The 26,850-nt window shown below is 40.7% G+C and overlaps 1 protein-coding gene across 2 annotated transcripts in view; it reads right to left on the minus strand.

Annotated features, from left to right (window-relative positions):
* The window catches only part of FMN1 (formin 1), a 425,289-nt gene that overhangs the window by 294,782 nt on the left and 103,657 nt on the right, over positions 1-26,850 (minus strand). The window contains exons 1-2 of one of the 2 annotated variants that reach the window (XM_057542903.1): positions 16,527-18,304; positions 15,027-15,144 (exon numbers count right to left, since the gene is read on the minus strand). In XM_057542903.1, the coding sequence (XP_057398886.1) occupies positions 15,027-15,144; positions 16,527-17,909 (1,501 nt within the window). In that variant the 5' untranslated portion in view covers positions 17,910-18,304. Of the gene's footprint in view, positions 1-15,026; positions 15,145-16,526; positions 18,305-26,850 lie in introns of those variants that run through there. The other variant, XM_057542902.1, reaches the window with a different exon arrangement.

The raw sequence follows: 26,850 nt of genomic DNA on the forward strand, positions 1-26,850 counted from the left end.
CCACTTATCTTGATTGGTGCTACACTGAAGAAGAAATCTTAACGCTGAGGAAAAAAATAACATCAGAGAACACAGGGGGCAGATCTAAAAACCATTTGGCTGTTGTTTCCATTTTAACAAATCCAGTGCTCCACTGTGGAGTCACTGTATACTCTGCTACTTAAAATATAGAAAATGTCCCCATAGTTTCCCTTATCTTGAATTCACAAAATTCATTATATTTGGCTAAGACCTTTCCTTATTTAAAATGACCAGAAAATCAGCAAATCAAATTCAGCATTTCATCATGATGAAATAGTGCAGAGATGGTTCCACACTAATGAATCTAAAATGCAATTACTGGATAATCAGATTAAAGAAAATCACATGAATCACACAGTCATTTCAGTAAATATATCCCTCATACATTAAACTCAAACTAATTTTTGTGATATCAACACTTAGAAGTCCAGATATATAAAGAATGTTCCTTAACTTGATAAAGATAATTGACCAAAAAAAATCTCTGACCAACATAATTTTTAACTGGAAAATATTAGAAGGAAGCCTATAAAATCAGGAATAGCACAAGGAAGTCTACTAATCACCACTTTTCTAGCTTTGTTTTGGGGGCCCTAGGCAGTAGAAAAGGTCTAGCAAAAAAAGATAGGTAACGATTTGTGTTTTATTTTCTAGTGTTAAAAACCTGATTAAAAATGGGCAAAGGATTTGAATAGACATTTTTCCATAGAAGATACACCAGTGGCCAAAAGGCATCTGAAAAGACACACAACATCACTAATAATTAGAGAAATGCAAATCAAAACCCAATGAGACACCACACTGATTAGGGTGGCTAATATTAAACAAACAAAAACTCAGAAAATAATAAGTGTTGACAAGGTGGAGAAATTGGAACTTGCCCACTTATAGTGGGAATGTATCACTATACATTCAGCAGCTATGAAAAACAATATGGAGACTCCTCAAAAAATAAAGATAACATTGCCATACAATCCAGCAATCCCACATCTGGGTATACACCTGAAGAATTCAAAGCAGGGTCCCAAGGAAATATTTGTACATCCATGGTGATAGCAGCATTATTCACAATAGCTCAAAAGTGGAAGCAACCCAAGTGTCTATTGACAGATGGATGGATAAACAAAATGTGGTACAGACCATACAGTGGAATATTATTCAGCCTTAAAAAGGAAAGAAACTCTGATACATGTTACAACATGGATGAATCTTGAGGACATTACGTTAAGTGAAATAAGCCAGTCACACAAGTACTGTAGGGTTCCACTTACATGAGGTACCTAGAGTAGTCAGATTCATAGAAATAGAAAATAGAATAGTGGTTGCCAGAGTTTGGGAAGAGAGGAGAAATGAAGAGTTGTTTAATGAGTATAGTTTCGGTTGTGCAAGACAAAAGAGTTCTGAAAATCTGTCACACAAACATGAATATACTTAACACTACTGAACTCTACTTAAAAATGGCTAACACCTATTCACCTATTATGTAAACCATTATGTGCTACATATACAAAGCGTTAATAAATGTTTTCAATGAGTAAAATGATAACTTTTCATGGTTAAGATGATAAATTTTACTTTATGTATACTTTACAATAAAAAACACAAGCTGTCATGATTTGTCTACAAAAATTCCAAGACTCTCAACTGAAAAAACTAGTAGAACTAACATGAGTATAAAATCAGAATTAGAAACGTGAAAATTGCTTTGTTATACCAACAAAACCATTTTAAAACATGACAGATGAATCCCATTTTTAATTAAGTTTGCAAAAATTAAGTTAAATGGCACGAGCTATAAGAAGAAAACTGTAGAGCTTTCTTTACTGAAGAACATAAATGAAATTCTGAATAGCCAGAGAGATAAATTATGTTCCTAGATAGGAAGACTCAGTATTACCAGGCCTCTCATATTGATCTATGATTTAATATAATCCCAATGGAAATTCCAATCTCATCATTCCATAGCTTGAGAAACTGACTTTCAAGTTCATACATAAGAGTCTATGTCTACAACTACCCAAACAAAATTTAGAAGGAAAAAAAGAATTGAGGTAATTTGAAATGCTAGATATTTAAATAACTTTAAAACTATATCAACTGCAAAGACACAAAATTGGCACAAGGTCTAGATAAACATAAACAAAAAATATTAAAGGATCTAGAAATAAATCAGCATATAGAAAGGCATTTATATATGTGAGAGTTAGCACTCTATATCTGCCGAGCAAGAACCAATCATTTATTAAATGTTGGGGCAAATAGTTATCAATCTGGGAAAGACAAAACTAACAGTAGCTTACATTATTTTGGTTCCACAATGAGCCAGGCACTGTGCTAAGGTCCCTAAATGCATTATTTCATTGACTACTAAAAACAATTTTTTTACCCAAATAAGGAACCTAAGTACAAATAAATAGGAAATCATCTTGCCCAGTAACTTGCCCAGTAAAAAGTAATTAACTTGTTTCAGTAACTGCTGAAGCCTAAAATTTGACTCCATGACATTAGATTCCATAACCTAAGCTCCCTACAGCACACTGCCACCGTTAACAACACAACCTTATGTACACCACACACAGAAACAAATCCTAGACTGAATAAAAATCTAAACATATATGCATATTAGTTAAAATATACATATTGTTCAACTTTAGGTTAGGGAAGGCTTCCTTCAGACCAACAACAATAACAACAACTCCAGAAAAGATATAACTACATAAAACATAAAATTTCCATATAATGAATGAAGGCAAAAGGTAAAAGACATGGCAAGCTAAAGACTAGGATTGCGATATATACAACAAAGGACTAATTGCCTTAATATACGAAAACCTGCTTTCAAATCAGTAAGAATAGAGACTAATGACCCAATTTACAAAAGGGCAAAGTATACAAGCAAACAAGTCACAGAAGAAGACAAAATGAAAAGATGTCCAACTATGCTAGTATTGAGAAATACAAATTAAAAACAGTAGTATGCAATTTTTAACCTTAGATTGGCATAAACTAAATGAATATTGGTGAAGTGTGAGTAATGGACATTCTTGTGTTAGTTGAGTATATTTAGTGGGTTCAGTATTTTGAGAGGGCAACTGTGCAGTATCTACCAGTGTTTAAAATGAGTAGGAACTCTAACACACAATTCTGCTTCTATCTTATCAAAGTACTCACAAGTATGCACAAAATAGCTGTATAATAATTTCATTAAAGTATTGTTTGCAACAGTGAAAGATTCTAAGTGATTAAAAGGTTCATAAATCAGGAAACAGTTCAATAACTTCTATTTACTATTTTATTGAGAGAGAGATTCTATCTAACAAAAAAAGTCAGAAAATGGAATTTTAAAAAACATGTGCACAACTGCATCAAAATTTTAGAATACTTGGGAATAGATTTAAATTTAAGGGAAGCTAAAACCTTCACAAAGAAAACTAAACAGAGAAATCAGAAAAGACTATATTCAAATACGTATTTAGGGAAAGATACATATTATGTTCGTGGAATTAAAAACTCATTGTAAAGATGCTGATGCAATCAAAACAATAATGTCAAAATTGATAAAGTAACTCCAAAACGCATATGGAAATGCAAAGAGCTGAGACTAACCAAGGTAAAAGGACACACTAGTAGATCATGACTTATTATAGTTGTGGTCATTAAGACAGTGTTACACTGTTACAAGGTTAGATAAATCTAGAGAATACTGGAACAGTAGAAAGAGTCCAGGGGAAGAAGGTGGGTTTCTTAGTAAATAATTCCAGATAATTTTAATATAGAAAAAACAAACTTGATCCCCACCTCAACTCGTACACAAAAATCAATGCCCAGTATATTGCAAGTCTAAATGACAAATAATGAGCACTAATTCCATCTTAAGATAATTTAAGGGAATATTTTCATGACTGAGTTAGGAAAGGATTACTTTAATAAGGCTCAAAATGCCCTAACCACAGGACAAAACTGATTATAGTAAAAATGAGAAATTTCTATTCATCAAAAGGCACCATTAAGAGAGTGAAAAGCCAACCCACAGAGTAAGAGAAAATATTTCCAACACAATTAACCAAAGGGCTCATATCCAGCATCTAAAAAGAACTTCTCTACAAAATAATAAAAGATAATCTACTTCTTAAAAAATGGACAAGTGATTTGAACATGCGCTTCACAAAAGAGGATATCCAATGGCCAATAAACATATAAGAAAGTGCTTGACTGGGGAAACACCAATTAACAACAGATTGAATCGAATTAGAAAGACCAACCAAACCAAATGTTGGCAAAGATGTGGCGCAACCAGAACTGTGATGTTTTGGTGATGGCAGTATAAATTGATACCATCACTTTGGAAAAGTGTTTGGTATCATCTACTGACACTGAATACAGACACACCCTATGATCGGCAATTCCACTCCCAAGTATATACCAAGGAGAAATGTGTTCCTTTGTGTACCAGAAGATGCGTACAAGAAAGTGAAGAGCAGCATACTCAAAACAGCCCCAAACTGAGGACAACAGGGACGTCCTTAGGGTGGATAAATACATTGTGATACATTCATACAATGGAGTAGTACAGAGCAATGAAAACAAACGGATTACAGGTACATGCAATAACGTGTTTGGTTCTCACAAGCATAATGTTGAAGCAAAGCAGCCAGACACAAAAGGAAGCCATTTATGTTAAGTTCAAAAGCACTGAAATTAATCTATAGTGTTAGAAGTCAGAACTATGGCTTCTTTGGAGGAAAAAGGTAATTGTGGTGATAGGAAGGTGGCAAGACAGGGGCTTCCAGGGTGTAGGCAATGTATTGGGTTGACCAAAAAGTTCGTTCAGGTTTTTCTGTAACATGTTATGGAAAAACCCGAAGGAACCTTTTGGCCAACCCAATACTATTTCTTGATTTGCATAGTGGTTACAAGAGTATGTTCACTGTGTTATAATTCATAGAGCTATACGTTTGTGATGAAATAAAAATTTGTATTCTAAGGCAAGTTAAGGAAAATTTACACAAAAAATTTTTTCTTTGAGCTTTGGCCTCCTCTCTCCCCTCTACTGTGCATTGTGTATCTGCATTATGCATTGACCAAACCTTCCCATCTGCAGAAACACCTGCTCAACCATAAAAAGCAACCTTCTCCTAGCATCAACAAGCTTACTCCTCTGGAGACACCCTTCCTTCTTCATCTTGTAAGGGGTTACGATGACCCATGACCCACTACTCGCTTTGTACACATAGATCTGGATTGTGTAAACTGTCAGTAATACATCATTTAATGTACAGCCCTATGTCTCAAAAACATATATAACTGTGCTTTTACCTCTAATGGGCAAAACAGTTCTCGGAGCTTTCTGAGAGTCTGTCCCTGGGTTATAAGCCTCAATTTGGCTCAAATAAAATTTTCCATTTCTTTCTTAGATTGAGTGATTAATTTTTTTATCGACACTTATAATACGAGCAATTTTCCACATGTATGTTACACTTCAATATAAACTGTTTTTTTAAAAAGCCAATTGTGGGGGGCTTCCCTGGTGGCACAGTGGTTAAGAATCCGTCTGCCAATGCAGGGGACACGGGTTCGATCCCTGGTCCAGGAAGATCCCACATGCCGCGGAGCGACTCAGCCTGTGCGCCACAACTACTGAGCCTGCGCTCTAGAGCCTGCGAGCCACAACCACTAAGCTCACATGCCTAGAGCCCGTGCTCCGCAACAAGAGAAGCCACTGCAATGAGAAGCCCGTGCACCGCAACGAAGAGTTGCCCCTGCTCGCCACAACTAAAGAAAGGCCGCGCGCAGCAACAAAGACCCAACATAGCCAAAAATAAATAAGAATTAAAGAAAAAAAAAAAGCCAATTGTGGGAATTCCCTGGCGGTCCAGTGGTTAGGACTCCGTGCTTTCACTGCTGTGGGCCCAGGTTCAATCCCTGGTTGGGGAACTAAGATCCTGCAAGCTGCTCGGTGCAGTCAAAAATTAAATAAATTTTAAAAATAATAAAATAAGATAAGCTAATTGTGATGCCATCGAACTTCATATATTATCTCATTTTATCTTTACAATAATTATTTTAACTTATCATCATTGTCCTTTTTTATAAAGAGGGATATCAACTCAGGTCACAGCTAGTACATGGCAGAGCCAAACTTCAAACTCAAGTCTATTTGATGCTCAAACCCATGAAACCCAAAGTAAAGGAAATTCCAAAGTTAAGCATGTCCCTAAGATTTCCCTAGTTCAATTTTCCTTTCTCTCTGAGACAGTCTTCTACCTTTCCCATCTTATGTTCTCATCCTTCATCTGGGGAGGAATGCTCAAGAGTTTAGCTATTGAAACTTTGCCTGTAGTTATTTCTCAGAAATACAGTCATTTGTTCTTTCTACCAAAGAGGAAAGCATTTACAGTGATGTCCCAGCTGCCGTCTCTGGCGGAGGGAACTGAAGGAGTGAGTGCCCTTTCTTTGCTGAGCCAGTGGTCAGCTCCAGCAGAGTAAAGGTAGACCAGAGGAAGGAATTCAATGGGCTGCAAGTGAAAAGGTGTGGCAGGGCAGGAGGGGACGGTGTTGAGGCTGGAACTGTAGAGTGGCTGCTTGGTGGAGGATCCGGGGAACAAGCACTGCGCAGCTGGCGATAGACGAAGATTTGAGGGAGAGAAGAAAAATGGGGCCACCTGGATAGAAATTCTGAGGAAGAAAAATACTGAAAGGAGGTATCTGTGAAAATGTGGCATAGGATATGGCATATCAAATTTCAGCCTCATCTCCCCAAAAGAAGCTTCAAAGTGGATTTTAGTACTCATTTTCTCTAAAACAACAATAAAACTACTGAAATACACAACCGTTAAAACAAAAATATTTGTTCATGTACCTGCTAAAATCAAATACATATGCATCCTGCACTTCAGCACACAAACTGGGCCCAGCAAAGAGCCCCACCTGAACTTTGCAAGAATCCACAAACCAGAAGCATTTTTATTTGCGTTACATTGCTTAAGTGAGCCTCAAAAGCATTAAAGATACCATTAAAATTCCCCTTTTCTATTTTTATGAGTCAAAAAGTAGCATGAAATGACCTAGACAAGTTCTGTGGATGTGTCTGGTGAGCTGGTATGGTACTCATATGCTCTCCTTTATTATTCAGATGGATTCACTGAGGTCTCATAATTCTTTGTTTTATAATAACCAGCATAATTCTTAACTGCTCCTGTTCCCGTGTGCTTTCCTTGCTGGAGCTTTAATTGTCAGTATATTGGCAGAAAAAAAAAAAAAATCCATCACTCTCCAATGCCCCACCCACCCACCAACAACTTCCAACTGTCATTTCAGCTCTCTTATTAATTACGTGTATCTTTCAGCAAGTCATAACCTCTTTGGCTCTCATTTGTAAAACGAATAGGATGAATTACATGATTTCTAAGATGCTTGCAGCTCTAAATTTTTAATATTCTAAAATTTCAGATTCTATATTTTAATCTCTTAAAATATAGAATTTTTAATCTTTTAATCTCTTTTCCTCTGAGCTAAAGACCTTTACTAATATTTCCTGGAATACAACATATGATTCCTGAGTCGCTGGTCCATACTTTGGGATTCCCTCTGTGTAATATCAAGCCTTAGTTCCCATTTGTGTTGGGGAAGTCAATCTCCCTCCTCACAGCTCCCAGATATACAGTAAGTAGAAGCCTGACACACTCGTGTCGCCTCTGGTTTCCCAGTACGACCTCTTTCTACAGCTATAAGACACAAGGTTTTCCTGGTCTTTAATCTGTACAGCTTCCAATTTCTGGGCCATCATCACAACTCCATGCAAGTGACGGTAACATACCACAAAGTCCTGTGAAATATACAATGAATAAAGCTATAGCCTAGACTGTGAAAGAAGACACTTAGGATAATCTGTCTAGACATCTGACATTAAAGGCAAGTCCATTCATGGCTAATGCAGCCTGTTAGCTGTGAATGAATAAGTTTTTTAAAGGTACTGTAGGCCAATAAAATATGCCAAGATATGTATAGCTCTCCCTGGCTGCTGAGGCAAGAATGTCTGACTCACCAGGGAGGGTGGCACACAGCTCTATCACTTTATAACCAAGGGAACCTAAATTTGACACAAACCAGAAAGTAGGCAGATCTTTATTAAGTTGAGGGATGGGTTACCTAAAATACTCTAACTAGGGATGTCCCTGAGCTACTCCAAGTTTCTAGGCGGTGTGAGTTATCCCCAAGAGATGCCACACACAGTGACAGCTTGCCTGCTCACAGTAACCATGATGCCCGAACCTAGGTTCTCTTTACTACCAAAGCCTCAGCGCTCGCCCTGAGTAGGGTAGCCCATGTGCCAGCCCCCAGCCCAGCTCTGAGGTGCAGCCAGTGGTGAGAAGGGCTTTTCCAGATGCATGCTGAAAGTTCATTTTGTTTCAGAGAACATGAGAGTTTTCCTTCTTTGTCCTTTTTTCTCCTTTTTTTTTTCCCCATGGGTAATTAAGTCACTGCCAGTTCCCCAAATTGTGCCATTTTAATCTCACAAACATGAGCTCCATCTCCTCTCAGGATGCTGAGGCACAAATCAGGATGGTATATTTTTAAAATATCCTAATACATAAGGAGATGTTTCAGGCTATTCGTCGTAACACAAAATAGGAGATGAAGAGGAAAGGAAGCCCAGTTCTAGGTTGAGCGTTTGCAGCAAAGCTTCTTCATCTACACCTGTGGGGAGGTGGCAGGAGATGGGGGGATGTGTCCACAAATGGTTATGGGGTGGGGGGAGGGTCTGAAATACTGCAGATGCAAAATTAACCGCAGGGTCTTCTTCCACAGCTTTCTATCATCGTTAGGTTTTTTAAGGAGCCTGAGAACACTAAGAATCACTAACCAGAGTAAAACTGAGGGACGGACCCCTGAGATCAGTTGGTCCAAATGTGCCCTTCACTCAGTCTAGCCCTGACCTCAGGAGGGAAATCTACAGAGCATCTAGCATGCACGAGTCACAAGATTCTAAGGAATGCATTTGACTTTTAGGAAAAATAAATCACAAGATACAATTTCATATCGTGTATTTTTTAAAAAAATAATATGCCTGGGAATACATTTAGAAAAAATACAAGATATATATCTATATCTATACATCTATGTATCTTGTTTATTAAGTCAGAAAAGAAAACTTGAATAGTTTTATAAGATATGTTCCTGCGTAGAAACACTAAGCATTTTAAAGATCTCAATTCTCATTCCCACGTTCACATTAATTTCTAAATTAATGCAATTCCAATAAAAGTCCCAAAGCGATCCTTTTGAAACTTGACCAAGTAGGCTAAGGCTTTCTGGAAGAATAAATAAGAGGAAAGCTAAAAAAATATTTTTAAAAGTATGCTTGAGAACTTGAACAGATTCTGAGATGTATTATAATGCTGCAATAATTAAGATACTGGTACAAAATACAAAAAGAGAACAGAAAGCCCAAGACAGTCCTAAACTTATCATGGAGAGGAATAATTACTCCAGAAGCCTGTTGTACAATTAGCCACTTAGAAAAACAGAAGTTGTCTTAGCTCTCTACCTCGGGCTAGGCACCGAAGTAAGTTTTCAACATGAAATGGAAAAAAAGAAGACAAGGAAGGAAGAGGTGGAAAGAAATCACTTAAGAAATTTAAACATAGAGCTGATCTTTGAGTAGGGGAGGTCCTCTTTAGCCAAAAGAAAAGTTATACAATAAAATGAGGCTAGATTTGACTATATAAATATTTAAAACTTCTATACCAGAAAATACAAGTAAAATAAAAAGCAAATGATAAGAGGGAAAAGCATTTTCAGTGTTCTAAAAGTACTGATTTCATACTGAATAACTTTAGATAAAAAATTAAGTTTGGCAATTAATATGCACCAAAAACCTGAAAAAGGCATATACACTTATATACAGCAATTCCACAAGGAATGTGTTCTAATTAAAGGAAAACACCTATGAACAAAAATATTTATAGCATTGTTATTTTCATTATTATACATAATAACTTGAAAAAAATGAAATCTCTATAAATATATTGTTCAAATGTAGTAAAAATCAAAGATAGTCACACTTTCAAGTGTAAAAAGCAGTCTGTACAGTGTGATAAAAATTTTAAGTATGGGACTTCCCTGGTGGCGCAGTGGTTAAGAATCCGCCTGCCAATGCAGGGGACACGGGTTCGAGCCCTGGTCTGGGAAGATCCCACACGCCACGGAGCAACTAAGCCTGTGTGCTACAACGACTGAGCCTGTACTCTAGAGCCCACGAGTCACAACTACTGAGCCCGCATGCCACAACTACTGAAGCCCGCACGCCTAGAGCCCATGCTCCGCAACGAGAGAAGCCACCGCTAATGAGAAGCCCACACACCGCAATGAAGAGTAGCCCCCGCTTGCTGCAACTAGAGAAAGCCCGTGCCCAGCAACGAAGACCCAACGCAGCCAAAAATAAATTAATTAGTTAATTTTAAAAATATATATATTTTTAATTTTAAGTATTAAATTCACATAGGCCTATCATAATTCAAAATGGTGGCAATGATCTCTCTATGAAACACATTATAGAGAGTTTGTTTTGCTACGTGATATTTCTGGATATTTCCAAATTTATTTTATTTTGTAATATTGGGAAACGTTGAAAGCATATGGAAGATTTTCTGAGATCAGTAAACAAAGCCTTTACATTAAGGTGAAGTAGGTGTGCAAAGAGCAAGGCTCTCGATGATAGCCATTATATTTTCTATGAACTGACTGCAGTAGAAAACATAACCCTCCCACGGGATACAAAGCAGGAGTTTTTCTTTGTGCCCTTGTATCAGACCCCTGTGTGGTTCAGGTGCCAATTCTTCGCACACACTGATGGGCTTTAGAACCTTCTTACACTGCCAACTGACTCCAGGTGAAACCGTGCTGAGTATCTTCTATTTGCCTCCTAGATCCACTCTCCCCCTTTCTGGGTCCTTTTCTGGGCTCTGTTGTCTGGCCTAAAGTGGATCCCGGTGCTCTGACTTCTCTTTGGATTTGGTGAAGGGCAGAGATGGCAGGAGACCAGAGAGCAGGAGAAGGAAGTCAGGGCATTTATGCCCCCAATTCCCTCCGGCCGCCAGGTCACCGGGGATTGGATGCATCCCTCCACTGAAGGCCATCGCTCCTGTCCGGCAGCCCTCTCCACACCACTCGGCCTCCCTCTGACGTTCTGGGTTTTCCAGTAGCTTCTCCTGGCCCTGCCCCTTCAGGTCTAGGGCTGTAAACACCTCCCATGATTACTAGCCCCAGAGAGCTGCTTCATCTCTCATTGCTTTTCCCAAACCCCGTCCACACCTTTGTAAATAGTCTCTAACAAACTCTCAATCAAATCATCCTCACCTGATCCCTGACAGGACCCGGGCTGATATGGTAATAGTATAATTATCCAAAGAAAAAATAAATATGGCTAAGTGCATGTATTCTTCACAAAGCGAAAAAGAAAAAAGTGACCTAATATGGTTTAGAAAATTCTTTTATTCAAGTTTGAGATAAAAGTTTAACCCCATGTTACCTCTATGATTATTCTATGATACTTAGATCTTTATAATTTCCAGTCCTTTTTTTTAAAGACTTTGGGCATGTTACTAACCCTTATATAACGTCACCACGTACAAGACAGCATGTTAGAGGACGAACAGATCGCTGGTTCTCTGTTTCGCAAGAGATAAATTGCTTTTGCAGCATTAAATTTAAAGGTAGACATTTACATTTTTTTTTTAGATTCCCTTGTATTGTTTCATAGCACACCTTTTCACTTGGCTGTGATTGGGTTTTACTTAGCCCCGGCCTTCACAAGGTAATCAAGTTTACTCCATCCAGATGTTTCTGGTCTGCAGCACAAGAAAGTGGCAGGGACTCAGCTGAGTTGATTAACCATTTAAGGACGCGAGGAGCCCACTACAAGATTCTTCCTGGACAAGCAAGACTATCCCCCGCCAAGCTTGTTTCGAGAGCCAGCTCCTGTACCTAGAGGAGGAAAGACAATTCTGAGAACAAGGAGTCTGTCACTCAGATTGTCCCCAGTCCAATTCCAAGGAATAGAGGGAAATGTTCTTTTCACTCGTAATAGCTGTGAGGCATCCCAAACACAAAGCAGAATTGCATTGATAATAATGTATGAAAGCACAGCACAGGACCTGGGAGAAAGTAATTCTTTCTCATTTGAGCAGAGCAATTCAAGTACAGTGTGAACGAACACAGGGGACCCTCCCTGCATGGTAGAAGTCAACTCCAGCACCTGTGCAAGTCCCTTGAGTGACAGCTCTAGTGAGCCCTAGTGCCTCTCAACTGGTACATCACCAAGGCTCCAAGAGCTCACAGACTGGCAGTGGAAGTGCCCTTAATGGTGGACACACCGTCATCAGGATGGCATCAGAGGCTCTAGTGGAAGCCAAAGGCTTTAGCTGCCAAGGGAGTCAGCCGCAGCATCAGCAGCTATAGATGATGCTGATGACTTTGGCAGTGGCAGGAGAGTGCATCCCAGGCAGTGGGCACCAGCAACAGTGGTCAGCTACCCTCACATGGCAAAGAGGACTCCAGAAGCCATAGTTTAAAGGGACAGCTTCCCTTAGGTCAGCTCTTTCTTTTTTAATCCTTGAACAAAAGTGAGTTTACAGTATTAGGTGATCTCCTAGGCCCTCAGAAAAAGATCATCGCATGATAAACTCTGAATAGAGGGAAACACAAGCAGTGGCATATCCAAAGCAGCCGAGGGCAACACAAGGACAGTGAGAGACTCATGATGAAAAACACCACCTCTTTGCCAGCCCTGCCAAGGACTGGGCTTTGATGTCAACAGTGCAGAACTCCAATAGCACACTTTAAATATAAATAGTCATGCTCCCCCCTTTCACTAATTTAATGAATTATACATGCCAGGAAAAATTAAGAGCACTGACGATGTAAAAGCATAAGACTTCAAACACCTTGAAATATTTTGGAACGAATTTTTCTGTCTCTGTGCTCCCTACAGAGTGGCAATTTCAGTCTACTTCCCTAAGGGCAGGGAAACCAATGGAAATACCACAAAATGTGTTAAGTTAGAAACCAAATGCTTATAAGACTCCAGATTTCTCAACAACAGAGCTCCAGAAGATCACAAGGAAAATGTTAACTTCCTAAAGATTAGCAATAAATGACAAGACAACCATATGTTGGCTGAGTAATGGGGTAAAAAGAAGTTTCCTACAGGCATGGAGTATCTTCTTTGATAACCCCCAGAGTGTATCAGCAGAGTAATTAGCGCTACAAGGTAACTCTCAAGAAAATGAGCACCAGACCTGGCTGGGAGCACGGTAAGTAAGACACAGTACTGCCACCCATGGGAACTGGCTGGGGACCTAGGTGCCTTCTCCAGACAACAGCCAGCCTTCTCTCTGTTGCAAGCTGTCATTGTGCAATCAGAACGAACCCAAGAGAACTGTCATTATTCATCAATTCCTCCCTCCTTTTTTCCCCATCTCATCCGAGACCTTAGACAGCTTGGAGAACACGCGTTTCACTACAAAAAAAAAGAGAGACTGGGAGAGCTACTGACTTTGAGTGTAATTACACTGCAAGGTAATGATAGCACTCCTCTGAGCTTCTGGAAACGGAAGAGGACAGAGCAAAAACCAAGGAAACTCTGTGGAGTATAAATGCCCCCAAATATGACTTGAAGTAGATTGAAAAGCTGTTTATGCCACTTCTGTCTCTATTCAGCAAATGCTCATCGTCACAAAGAAGATGGCCACTCCAATATAAACTAGGAATAAGAACTTATAGGATTCTGGTTTTTCATTAAAGCGAACTTCAGGACTTTTCACTGTTCAAACTGTGCCAGATCGTAGGAAAGACAACTTGGTAGGTGGTACAATATTGCAGTCATAAACAATCCGATTTTGGAAAAATCAAATGTAGGCAAGAAGAATGCAACAGCTACATACATTTTCACCAAGGCTGTAATAGCTTTCTTTCTGTAATTCAAGCAGGTCAGAAAAAAATGTCATGAAGTAGTTGATGTCTTGGGGTAGTCAGAAGTTTGCAGTTGTGTAAATGGAGGCTAAAGCAATCAGGCTGTAGAACTGAGATTCATCTGTGTTCTCAATCACTGATTGTAATTTTATCATCTTACAAAAAAACCTGTGTATTACTAAACCACCCAAACTTTGATCCACTTATGTCATCAACCAATAGGAACTGAAAGAAGTATTTTTGTATAACCATACAGACTGGTAATATACACACATACCTAAGACAACCAGCAAAATATAAGTCTGTGTTAAGTAATCTTCAAATATCAGGAAGAAGACAAAGAGGTTTCATCAGAGATACATACAGACACACATATATACAATTAAGATATATCCTCCTCTCATTCTTTCTTTTTTTTTAAATTTCACATGAACCTTTCACTTAAAGAGTAAAAACATCTAGATTCCCATTCTACTTAAATATATTCAAGCAAAGCTCCTGGGAAGGTTTCCAGGGAGTTAGATTGCTTTGAAATTGGCCATGCATTAAATAAAGCTTTGTGTAACAAAAGAGAAAGAGTAACTGATATGGTATCTGTACGTTCACTCTGCACAAGGTTCCTGTGGCTCAAAAGCATTACTCAAAGACAAAGAACAAATCAGATTACAGCTCTGGAGTCTCGTACTCTACCTCTGCCAGCAACCCTGCCAGCTTACACGACATTCTGTGAGGGCCAACCACCTGCTTCCTGAGGAATCTGTAATCTACCTTCTCCATTAGTTCCCCCGAGGTTCTCCTCCTTTACACATGTGCCCCCCTTCACTCATTCCACGGCGTTCACCTTTCATCTCTAAGAGATTCATTAATGATAAGTGTGCAAGGGTTCACTTTAACAGCAAAACCAAAAAGAAAAGCCTTCAGCATTACATTTTATAATGAAACAAAAACTTTAATTCTGTGAGTCTACTGAGCTAGAACTAAAAGCCATTGCAGCAAGAGATTCATTCCTGGTACCTGGCTTCTTTTCCCATTACCTGCTTCAGTGTACTTCAATCCCACTTTTTCTTCTGTGTCTTTTGTCTTTGGGGGTGGCCAGACAGCTTGGAGTCTGCCAGGAGTCCTATCGTCCTGTTCAGTGGGGCTGTGGTCAGGCTGTTGGAAAAGTGGGCAAACAAAAGAGTAAGTTAAATGAAACGTGGCCAGAGCCAATTAATCCCTGAGAACAACTGTGCTAACTCTGAAATTAATTTTAACGGCACATTGCTCTCATTCACTGTAACTGAAACATCTCACTCCAATACGACCCTTTTCTAGAAATGTAAAGTGATCAGTCGGGGTGGAAAGAGAAATAACCTCAAGACCAAGTATTACACAACCTTCAATAGATGATTTTTAGCATATAACTCTTTTTTTAAAAATCACAAGTACAGTTTGATCTGAAGATACAAATATACTATAATCGGATACATTTATAGGGATGTTTAGAAATACATCCCAAACTCCAGGGTTATTTATAATATAAAAACTAGTTTTGCATTTTCCATGAACGTTACCTGTAGGCCAAGATACACTTCTCTAAGATGTCCACATTGATAATTTCTTTTTTTTCTTTCCCACACACAAAAAAATTGAATGAGTTGGCTTTCACATTCAAGCTATTTTTATAGGGGTTGATTTTTACAACTAGGAGAATGCTATGTTGTATTTAGTTTTTAACTGCAACCTAAGATAGTTTTTCCAAAGACCTTTAAATTTAATGTTTTAACTGATGTATGAGGGAATGATAATTGTATGCCAAATTGATACTAAGCAAGAAATTCTATTTGTTGTCTTTATGAATTTTAAGATCCACTGGACAAGTGCTTGCTAGTCCTTACAAATTACCTGAATAACTTTTTTAATAATAGTAACAGCTTTCACTAGTTAGATGGTTACTATGTGCTAACTTCATTTAATCTTCGCAACAACCAAATAAAGATAAAGGTTATTTTCTTCATTTTGCTGATCAAGGTCACCCAGCCAGTAATTGGCAGTTAGCATTAAAACCCAAGCCTCACACTAACCCAGTGCTCAATCAAGATGCCTTGTAACCAACACAGAACGTTTTAATCACATCACAAACAGGTATTTCGCCGAGTGGCAGACTTTCAAAGGAAAAATACAGTTTTCACAGAGGTATAATTAAGTGGGGAAGAAATCTGGGCTATAGTTCTAGACTGCATTGATTCCTCATGCTGCCTGGTTTTTAGAAGCACATTTCCTATTAATGTTTAAACTCACAGTGACAGTTTCACTTTCTGACCTGCACATCTTTACTTTTACCTCTCTCACAACAACCCAGAAAAATATAAGGAAGAAAGAAAACGCTTCTGTCCAACTCCATACTCCTTACAAGGACAACTTGACTATAATCATCTTTCACCTAGAAGAGGGTCACTAAGATCGGTATATGAGATTCTCTTCGATAGGAAACCTGAAAAGAAATATAGCAGCATCACATTTTATGACAAAACCCAAAACGCAATGCTACGTACGCTTTTGGAATCCGAGGGGCCATCTGCTGGCCTTGACCTCGACCGCTCAAACACAGCTCTGAGGGACTCCTTCTCATGCCTCATCTTGCGCTTGAGAGCTTCCAGCTCAGAGGTGTCGGCTGTGGTCCCCTTTTTGGGGGGGCGGATGAATAAGGCTTTAAAGGCCTCCAAGGCAGTCTCTGGCGGCTTTGGCTTGACCTCTCCTCCCTGGGTCTGGGCTTCTCCGGGGCCGCTCTGGCTCTCCTGGGGAGTACTGCCACCCATCTCTTCCCCCCTGGGCTGTTCAGGGTCTTCTGCCTTCGATTCGGCTTTGGGGACGTCAATGTTGAGCAGCTGAGAGAGCTGCTCCAGGAGAGTGGGAGCGACCTTTGGATCATTTGTTTTCTCTCCCATCTTCACTGTCTGAGGCCCTGCCTGTGCTAGGGACCTCTGGACAGGCTGGGTCAACTTAAGCAAAGCCAGGTCCCCGTCCTTTGGTTTAATTTCAGTGATGGTCTCCCCGACCTCGGCTGGGGCTCCCTTCTTCAGCACACGAAGCCCACTAAAAAAAGCTGGAAGCTGGAAGGACTTCTCTCCAGGGACTTCTTTTTTAGAAGAGGTGTTCTCAGTGACACCAACACTTGAGTTCTGGTCTGTTACCACAGGTAGAACTTTGGAACCTTCTTCTCCAGCTTGTCGCTGGCCGGGGCTGTGCTCTGTTTGAAGGCCACCATCGTCGGGTTCCAATTTGCAGTTTATCTCCTGCAGAGTCCTTTGAGGACCTTCTCCACTGGGCTCTGCATCACCCCTTTCTCCAGTGGCAGAATTTTCCCGCCCATCTCCTGGCTTTTCTTGGGGCTGCTCAGATGGCTCAGATAAAACACCACCAGGGGACTTTGGGCCATTGGTGTTGCTTCCCTCTTCTGGCTCCTGGCCTCCATCATCAGAGTCAGAATCACTGGTGGTGTTCACCAGGGTCCCGCGAACCAAAATGACATTGTCTCTGCACACACTCAAAGCAGCCAGTGGAAGCAGCTCTTGACCAGGCAGAGAAATCCCTGCCTCTGCTTCTCCCCGGCTTCCCTCCAACCCCGTCTCTGTCTCCACCCTCGTAGTCTTCCCATCATTTCCGAGGTCAGGTGGAACCTGAGCCTCTGCCTCCGGCGGATCCAAGCCACTGCTGGGTTCCTCCAGCTGCGGCGTGGGATCCACCACTAAACTGCGGAAGGCTTTCAGCACCGCATCTCCCTCTTCAGGATTCACAGATTCCAATTTACCCGTAAACCCAAACAGGGATTTCACAGAGAACTTGGTCAGGATCGACTGGGCCACGTCCAGTCCGGCTTCGGGTTGTCCTGGTTCCGAGCCATCACTGTCATTCGGAGCGTTACCAACGTCCTCCATGTCCCAGCCGTGCCCTGGGTGGCAGATGCTGACTTCTGTGACCTTCCCCTGCTCTCCCAGTTTCTCCACTCCACCGGCTCTTAACTTCCAGGACAGAGAGCAACAGGACCCGCCGGTGGGACTCAGCCGCAGAGCGAGCACACTTGGCCGGGCTCTGGTCCCTCCCGAGCCCTCCTTCCGGTTTGCGCGGTGATGGGGCGTCCGGGGCAACTGCAAAAAGTCCGCGGAGCTTTATGCCCAGAAGCAGCCGAGGCTGCGCACCTTACTACACACGGACTGGGGAGGCTGCTCCTCTGGGACTTCCGTATTTATTCCCGGGGACAAAAGGCTTTTTGTCGCGGGGAAAGTCAGCCTGCCCCCACTCATCCCAGCCCAGGACTTCGCCACGAGCTCCGCCCCAGTGCCGGCCGTTCTCCTGGTCGCTTTCAACTTCCTCATTGGTGAGCAAGTCAGGCTCCAAAAAGTGCTGAGCCGACAAGCTGATCCTGACAGCCTTCAACCACCCCCGGGAGCAGCCGAAGGAATTTAAAAGTGAATCAGCAGAAAATGACTGAAATACTTCTTACGGGCTCTCTTTTGCCATCTAAATCACGGTCAGAGAAGCCTGTGCCATCCAGGCCAAAAAAAAACCCAAAAAACAAAAAACTAGCAGTGCACACAGACCAACAGCCACTTAACAAAGCCCAAAGCAAAGAAATAAAAGTAAAGAAAGAAACAGATCATCTCAGAATGCCCAGGACTCTCAAAAGCAGTTAATTTACTGCCCTTGAAGCTTTCTTTTCTTTCTTTTTTTTTTTTTTAAAGTGCTTTCTTCCGCTTCCCTGCAGGTTTCATCTGGAATGCAGATTTTAGCTGCCCCAGCCGGAGAAGGAAAACCAACTCGACTGGTTTCAGATTACTGCTGTTTTAGCTCTGCCCTGGTGCCTCAGTGTTCTACAAACAGGTACCTAGGCAAGCACACCCACCACGCCCACTGTCCACCAGCCTTAGGGTGGCAGAGTAAACAGCCCCAGCCAGCCTGGCAGGAATGATTACCCTCCACACTCTCTGTGCCAGCCTTGGGCTTCTGCTCAGCAGCTCTGACTTCCTGGCTTCCTTATGAATCCTGCTGGCCAAAGCCTCTGTGCTTCAGCCATCCAACCAACAAATTGAAACCTGGCATGATACAAAGTAACACACAACCTGCCTTGTTAGGTAAAGCAATTCACTAAAGGTCCCCAAGGAGCCACGTTCCCCTAAAGGGAAAAACACCTGAAAGGTCTCTATCAGGTCTCTGTCACAGACCCAATTTGCCTAAAACAAAAACAGGAAAGACAAAACCACCACCAAACGTCAGCTCAATGTAGTTTCCAACGGTGATTATATGCTGAGAACCTGGCAATGAAGAACATGGAAAAATTGCAGCTCTGTTTCCCAGCAGCATACCTGCTGCCTCTTGGGGCAGCTTCCTGTCGTACCTGAAGGTCTCAGTGTTTTTCAAATCCCATCCAGTCAGCAGGCATTTAGTAAGCACCTGGGATGGATAAGGCACTGTGCTGGATCAGAAGAACCAAACTGGCTTAATAGTCATCATGGTTTAATAGTAATCACCGGCTCTGAACAAAGCTGCGAGAAGACTGAGCCCAAGTGTTAAACGCAAACAAATTCTGCAAAACAGAAGCCGTAGCCACAAGCAAAACAACTGTCTTGCTTTATCCACAGCAGGGAATGGCTGTGGCTTCCACACTGCTAACTTGAATTGTGTTTCCCACTAAGTATTAATACCAAGAAATTCTGATCACAATGATAAATTTCTAGCCCTATGTGTTCAAAGGAAACCCTCACACAAAAAGGGTACATACGATTATAACCCATCAACTCCTATAGGAAAGTTAAGACAGTACTTCCTAATCCCTGATTTGACCTTGTATCTAAACGGATACTTTCCTGTTTGCTCCTGATCCCAGTATATTTGGGGATTATTAACTAGGGCACAGTTGATCAAAAGGCCACCACAACACGCAGGAAAATTCATTGGTGACATGTCTCAGAACAAGCTTCCTGTCTCAAGGAAATGCCCGTTGATAAAAATCATACTTCTGCTTCTTCAAGACAGAGAAAAAAGGAATCATCACATCAGATCATAAGATCAGTCTTCTGAAGAACTATGTAGACCAGCCAATATACAGGTGAGGGGAGGAGACATGCCACGTATTTGGTGTTCTTCAACCGAGAAAGCTCCATTTTCTCAGACATAATTATTGATTTCCAGATTTCCAGAATAAGTTTCTAAGCACTTTCAGCAGATCTGTGCAAAATGGGACATAAACTGGAAGAGGCTGATGGCTCTTCTACAGTACAGCATGGGGCAGAACTACACAATTTTAGCACCCTTTCAATACCCACGGACACCAATACAGTGTCATGGAAGTGCGGGAAGTCTTGGGTCCCAGGGAGATGATTTGATCCCAGTCCCTTGACTCGAGGTAGGTAAGGTATTATTAGGTTTGTTTTAAAAGTGAAGCAACCATGGCCAAGAGAACACAACCAAGCCAAGGTGCACAGCTAGTAAGTGGAGGATACTAATAATACCTAACATTTATTGAGTGTTTATAAGCACTGTTCTAGGTGCTCCATGTGTATTAACTGATTGGTACATCTAGCTATGAGGCTGGTATTATTTTCTTTTTCATGTTTAGAAACTGAGGAGCAGAAAGATGATGCAGCTTGCCCGTGTTCACAGGTGGAACTGGAACTTGAATCCAGGCAATCAGGCCCCAGAATCCACAATCACTCTTCCAAAACCCTGAGCTCTGCATCTTGAAATGTGCAAGAGTGTCAGCCCGGTTAGTTGGTGGTCTGTCACTAGGACATGTATCGTACTTTACCCTTTGAGATGATACAGAAGGTTGACTTCACAAAAAAAAAAAACAATATGAGAATGACCATTCTTTTCCCTCGATGTAATTTAGGGGGGAAATCTAGAGGGGTTGCTTAGAAAAATCAAGCAAAAATTCCTAGTTGGCTTGTCTACTGACAAGACACACAATCCTCGGGACTCAAACCTATCAAGAGGCTTTCCAGCTTACCCGTACAATTCTCCTTCATTTAGGAAGCTTAACTATCACAAAGATGCATTCATCCAACAACCTTTGTAAAGCACCAACTCTGTACGAGGCTCCAGGGGTATAAAGATGAAGAAACTCCAGCCCTCCACCTTCATGAAACATGAAGTTTAATACAGGAAATCAACCAAGAAAGAGGTGATTCCTGTTCATAGACTGTAACTGAGTACTTTATACCCCAGACTCTGTCTAAACAGCAATAGGTGGATGTAAGACAATTTTGAATGAAAGAAGCAGTGACCATAAAAATATGAAGATGAGTAAGACAGAGCAGCATGGTAGTTTACAGAGATCTTTGAATACTGACTCTTTCAGGCCACTGGTTCTCATGGCCATGAGAAATGTTACAACATCTGGTCATTTAGGGAATGGGAAAATGTTTCAGACCATAGTGTTCAAATAAGCAGCCTACAAATTTGATCTTAGTTGGGTGGTCTTGAAAAATGAATCTATTTAATGCTTTAACATTCTCGGGGGGAAAAGAATAACTTCTCTTGCACATTATTTCTCTCTGTCTTGTCCTGCGATGCATACTTATTAAGTACCTACTACACAAAACCAGTGACAGCCAAGACTTTCTCCTTTTCAACCTCACCTGACTCTCTTTTGTTCTAACCTCAAAACACTTAAGCTCTCTAATAGCTACACCTGTGCAAAAGGCAGATTTAAAAATGATCTGCCCTGGACAACCAGTTGAAACAGGCATGATGAGTATTAGGTAGGAGTTAACCCACGTGTTGCTCTTTGTAACTATTTGTTGAAAACAATCACTACCCAGCTACTTGAAAACAGAACACTATTTGTGTGCAGAATTTACTACCAATGAATTCTCCGTGTTCCTCCCATCTCACCATCTTCTCAGATTGAGGCTGGAGCTAACTGTACCTCATGGCAATGGGAACATCAGTCCAACAAACAATACCTAGTGAGCTAAGCCTAAAAGAATGGTTGCAAAAACAACAAAAAATGCATATCATCTCCTGGAAGCAGTAGAACCTAGCTTCTTGATTCTAATAACAACTAGAGGAATGAGCATTAAAAATTTTTAAGTCAATTTGCAGAAATTGGACACACTGCCTAAAAGAAAAACTTCCTAAAGCCCCCCCACCTCACACACTTACTCTTTGCAGCCCTCTGCCATGTCACTCAGCTTAGAGAATCCCTTCCCACGTTCTCATAAAATCCCAGAGAAGCAAGGGAAAAGTAAAGCAAGTGAGATTAATTTCACGGTGTTGGGCTAAATGATTCTCATGTTTCTCCTTATCCAGTATACTTCAAGTTCCCGGCCTGAATTTAATGACTAACTGCTTCCAGATTCTAGGGGTTCAACTAGGTTCATGAGACGATTGCTTGAGAAAAGTAGAAAACAGTTAAAATTAGTAAGAGTAAGTAAGACTGTAGAAACTATTTCTGTGGAAGAAAAGAGTTTAGAGCAATGGGCTGGGAAAAGTAAGTAAACTATGAAGATATAAGTGGGGTAATGGGCGGAGATGGGTTTTTTGGGTTCAGAAAGTGTGTTTTAACTAAGTGAAGTCTGTATAAATGGTGAGAACTGAGGATATGATGACAGCACAAGTACTCAAAAAGACATTTGTTAAATGAATGAGGTGTCAGATGAAAGGCGTGTAAGATTATGGAAGAAGCCGGGTAGAATCAAATTGTTGGGAGGCTGAAGAGGTCTTTAGAAACACTAGAAGTCAACCAGCTCAACATTCTTCTTTTAAAGATGGAGACATTTGAAGTCAAGAGAAGCTAAGTAACTGGTACCAGCTCACGCAGCTCAAGTGCAGCCATTAAGGTGGGAAAAGAGGCGTCCCAACTCCTGTCCACCCCGTGTCACATCCCCCTACTGCCTTGGCACGTGATCTTACCTTCTTCCTAATCAGCATCTTCTTTAAGCTCATTTTCCACATCTTCAAAATGGAGTTATGAGGCCAAATGCAAGACAGAGCCGGAGACCTCCCTAGGCTTCTCCTTCCATTTCAGGCAGTGCTTTCCCTGCCTTCACGGCGTGGATTCCCCCTGCCAACTACTGCAACCCTCAAAACAGCCCCCTCTGGCTCAGCCTCGGAGAAGCCAGCAGCTGTTTTTACTGATTGATTCAAAAGAAAACAGGCTGCACCTGCCAATGGCAAGGACAGGGCTCAGAGATTAAGGCCTTTTTCCATCGAGCTGACTTAGTGCAAAATGTTTCTAAGACTGGTTCCACTGAGCTGTATTCAAAACATCTGTGGAAGTGGGTTGAATGTCGGTAACAAACTAGAAGACTCTGAAAGGGAAGAGGGGAGGCCGAGGCATGCTCGTGAAGCTGAAGGAGAGAAGAGAGCAGTGGGTACGTCATCTTGCAGTGATCAAGGAATGAGGGCAGTGCACACAGTTAAGAACCTGGCCCTGAGGGACTTCCCTGGTGGTCCAGTGGTTAAGACTTTGCCTTCCAATGCAGGGGGTGTGGGTTCAATCCCTGGTCTGGGAACCAAGATCCCACATGCCTCACAGCCAAAAAACCAAAATATTAAAAAAAAAAACCCAGAAGCAATATTGTAACAAATTCAATAAAGACTTAAAAAAAATTAAAAAAAAAAAAAAAAAAAGAACCTGGCCCTGGGTCCTGGGCTAACACCCTACTCTGCTCCTGCAAGAAACTTGACCTTGGTCAAGTTATATAAGCAACCTGTGTCTCAGCTTCCTCACCTAGAAACTTGGAATAAGAAAAGTACCTACTTCGTGGGTTGTTAGACGCATTAGATAAACTAATATATGTTTCACACTCTCATCAATGCCTGGCACGTAGTAAGTACCATATGGATATGACATGTTTTCATAGCAAAGGAATAACTTTCTTAGGGACATCAACCAGCAACCAACAGAATTTTTTTTAACCTTGTCAATATGAAGCAAGTATTTACCGATGAAAGGACGGCCCAAGCAGGAAGCTGCCCCTCCCAGTTCCCTCACGTATGCTCTTGGACAGAGGAGCCATTTGGTCTGAACAGGATTGTTCCTTATAGATAGGCCTACTAAATACAACGGCTCCCCATGCCACATCTGTGCAACGAGTGAATTGAGCTCCAAAGAAAATTCTTTCAAGGGGTCCCTTTGGGTGTTTCAGGGCCAGTGCTTTCTGGATTATTGTTTTCCATCTGTATCACCTGAAGAGAGCAATTAGCTTAAAGGGTTTTCTCAGGTGGCTACTGTAGATGGTGACAAAGTTCACCTGTTCTTTATTACTTTCCTGTACTCCAAGATGATTTTTAAACCAACTCAATCATTGCAGAAAAAAAAAAAAAAAATCCATGAATTTGGATTTTCTCCAGAAAATCCTTTTCTCAAGAGTCTGTTGACACATGCTGATGATGTGTGGTCCCTTAGCACTGAGACTTCCCCTCCCTTTGGGGAAGGGTGTTCCCAGACGATGACTGGCCTGGGAGAGAGCCTAGGGTGTTAACAGCAGAGCAAGGACCATTTTTTGTTGTTGTTTTTAGGCCAACTCATTATACTTCAAAGGTGTACGCACTTCATTTAAAATGTCCTTACTCTTACAAATACGAAAATCAAGCTTGAAATAGTTATTACATTACTACTTAGGGTCTTACTGTCAGATATTTCTAAGACTGATTCCACCAAGCAGATAGTCCTTGGAAATGGATTCAATGTCCGTGACAAAATAAAATATTGTAAGAGGAAAAAGGAAAGGCTGTGACTTACTTGTGAAGCTGAAGAGGAGGGAAAATAGGAGCATTCTTCAAGGTACAGAATTTCCTGGGACATGTTTTTGAAGAGTTTTGAGCTTTTCCCAAATGAGTAATAGTGATGTCCCACAGAAATAACCACTACAGAAGGCACGGAGTCCATGGAGAAAGCATTTCATTGTGGCTAAAGTTGCTCATGATGAAAGTTGTAGATGAAGATCTGGAATCTAAGAAACTGTATATATCTCTTGCTGTCTATACTCTTGTTCTTCCTGAGTGGTGAAACGAGACAGCCACTGGCTCCGCTGTAACTGGATATCTTTTTTTGTCCTTCCTTAATTTTTTTTTAAGTAAAAGTTATCTTGAGAATATTAGTTCCAACACCAAAGATCTAGTTATCATTTTTAAATACTTTTAAATTTAAAGGAGGCAAAAGAAAAATCAGGGAAGATGAGGATTTACCTAAAACAAAATGAAGATGGATGATAAGACATGCATGAGAGGAGAGAAGGGGGAGATCTAGCATTTTTTTAGGGTGTCATGATTGTCCCAAGTAGGTACCATGCTAGGTTCTTTACGCAAGTTTTCTAATACCTTAATCCTCCCCATAACTCTATGAGAAAGGTGTCACTGACCCCGTTTTATTAGTGCTGTTCAGTGCAAGTTTCTGTAATGGTGGAAATCTGTGTCATGCAATGCAGTACCACAGGTGGCCTCTGAGCACTTAAAATGTGCCTAATGTAACTGAGGAATTAAATTTTAAATTTTATTTAGTCTTAATTAATAGCCATAGGTGGTACTGTTTGGCCACTGCTTTAGATGTTAATACTGAGGTTCAGAGAAATTAGGGCAATTCAAAGATTACACAATCAATGAGTGGCATACCCAGGATCTGCACTGGATCAACCTGATTCTAAATGTACCTTCTTTTCATTATAATAAATCAAAGAGCTATAGAATTTTGTAACAGTTCTCTTTCACATTGAAACATCAGTATGGGGGCAACATAGATGATCACCTGGTTACCGGAACCAAATGGCCACTGCAGTTAGAAGGAATTGGCAGAGAGCAGAAAGGACACAAATTATGAGCCCTGATTTGATCAGTAATGATTCCTTGAAGTTAATACATCATTTAGTCACGTTAAAAGAAAAATATGGAAGCCAATGTAAAGGCATTAAAATTACAAAGTAGAAAGTAAGCTAGGCATTGTCACAACTATGATCCTATTCTTTTTTTTTTTTTAATATTTATTTATTTACTTATTTGGCTGCGCCGGGTCTTAGTTGAGGCACATTGGATCCTCGCTGCCGCGTGCGGGATCTTCATTGCGGCATGCGGGCTCTTAGTTCCCTGCCCAGGGGTCAAACCCGGGCCCCCTGCATTGGGGGCGTAGAGTCTCAACCACTGGACCACCAGGGAGGTCCCTATGATCCTATTCTTAAACACAGTTAAAGAGAGGGCAAAGAAAAAGAGGAGAGGCCAGAGCCATGGCTTTGAAGTGAGATGTATTTGGGTTCACTATGGGATATTACTTACTAGTTACACGCTAGATGTGTCACTTAGGCAAGTTCCTTAACTTCTATGAACCAGTATTTACATGTATAAAATAGGGAAAATAATAACTCATAGGATTGTTCTAAGAATTAAATATGCTAATATTCCTAACCCGGTGCTTGCTTGATTCACAACAGACACCCGATAAATAGTAAGCATACTTTATGAAGCATGTATAGCTACAGGCATCAAGGAAGTGGGAGAGAGGAATCACGTTTCCATAATTTTGAAATATATTCACTATTGCCTCCATTTTGTACATCATTTTACTTTGAGATTTAAACAAAACAAGTATATATAGCGCTACTGTCATTTTCAACACTTTAAAAAGCATCATGAAATATTCTGTAGAAATGTTATAATAGTTCCTAGAATCACAGTCACACTTTCTATAGCTGGAAAGGGACATTTATAATGTTCATACACAGGACATTTATGTAGTAGCTGTAGTTCTTAATGCAATTCAGAAGGAATAATAATCGTAAATCAGGATGGCTTAATTAAAACATGTAAAAATCAAAAGGCAAGAGAAAAATAACTGGGCAATAAAAACTGGAGCCTTATGTTAGCATAGGTGTGCTCTCAAACATT

The sequence above is a fragment of the Balaenoptera acutorostrata genome, chromosome 3, assembly GCF_949987535.1.
Source record: "Balaenoptera acutorostrata chromosome 3, mBalAcu1.1, whole genome shotgun sequence".
NCBI classification, from domain to species: domain Eukaryota; kingdom Metazoa; phylum Chordata; class Mammalia; order Artiodactyla; family Balaenopteridae; genus Balaenoptera; species Balaenoptera acutorostrata.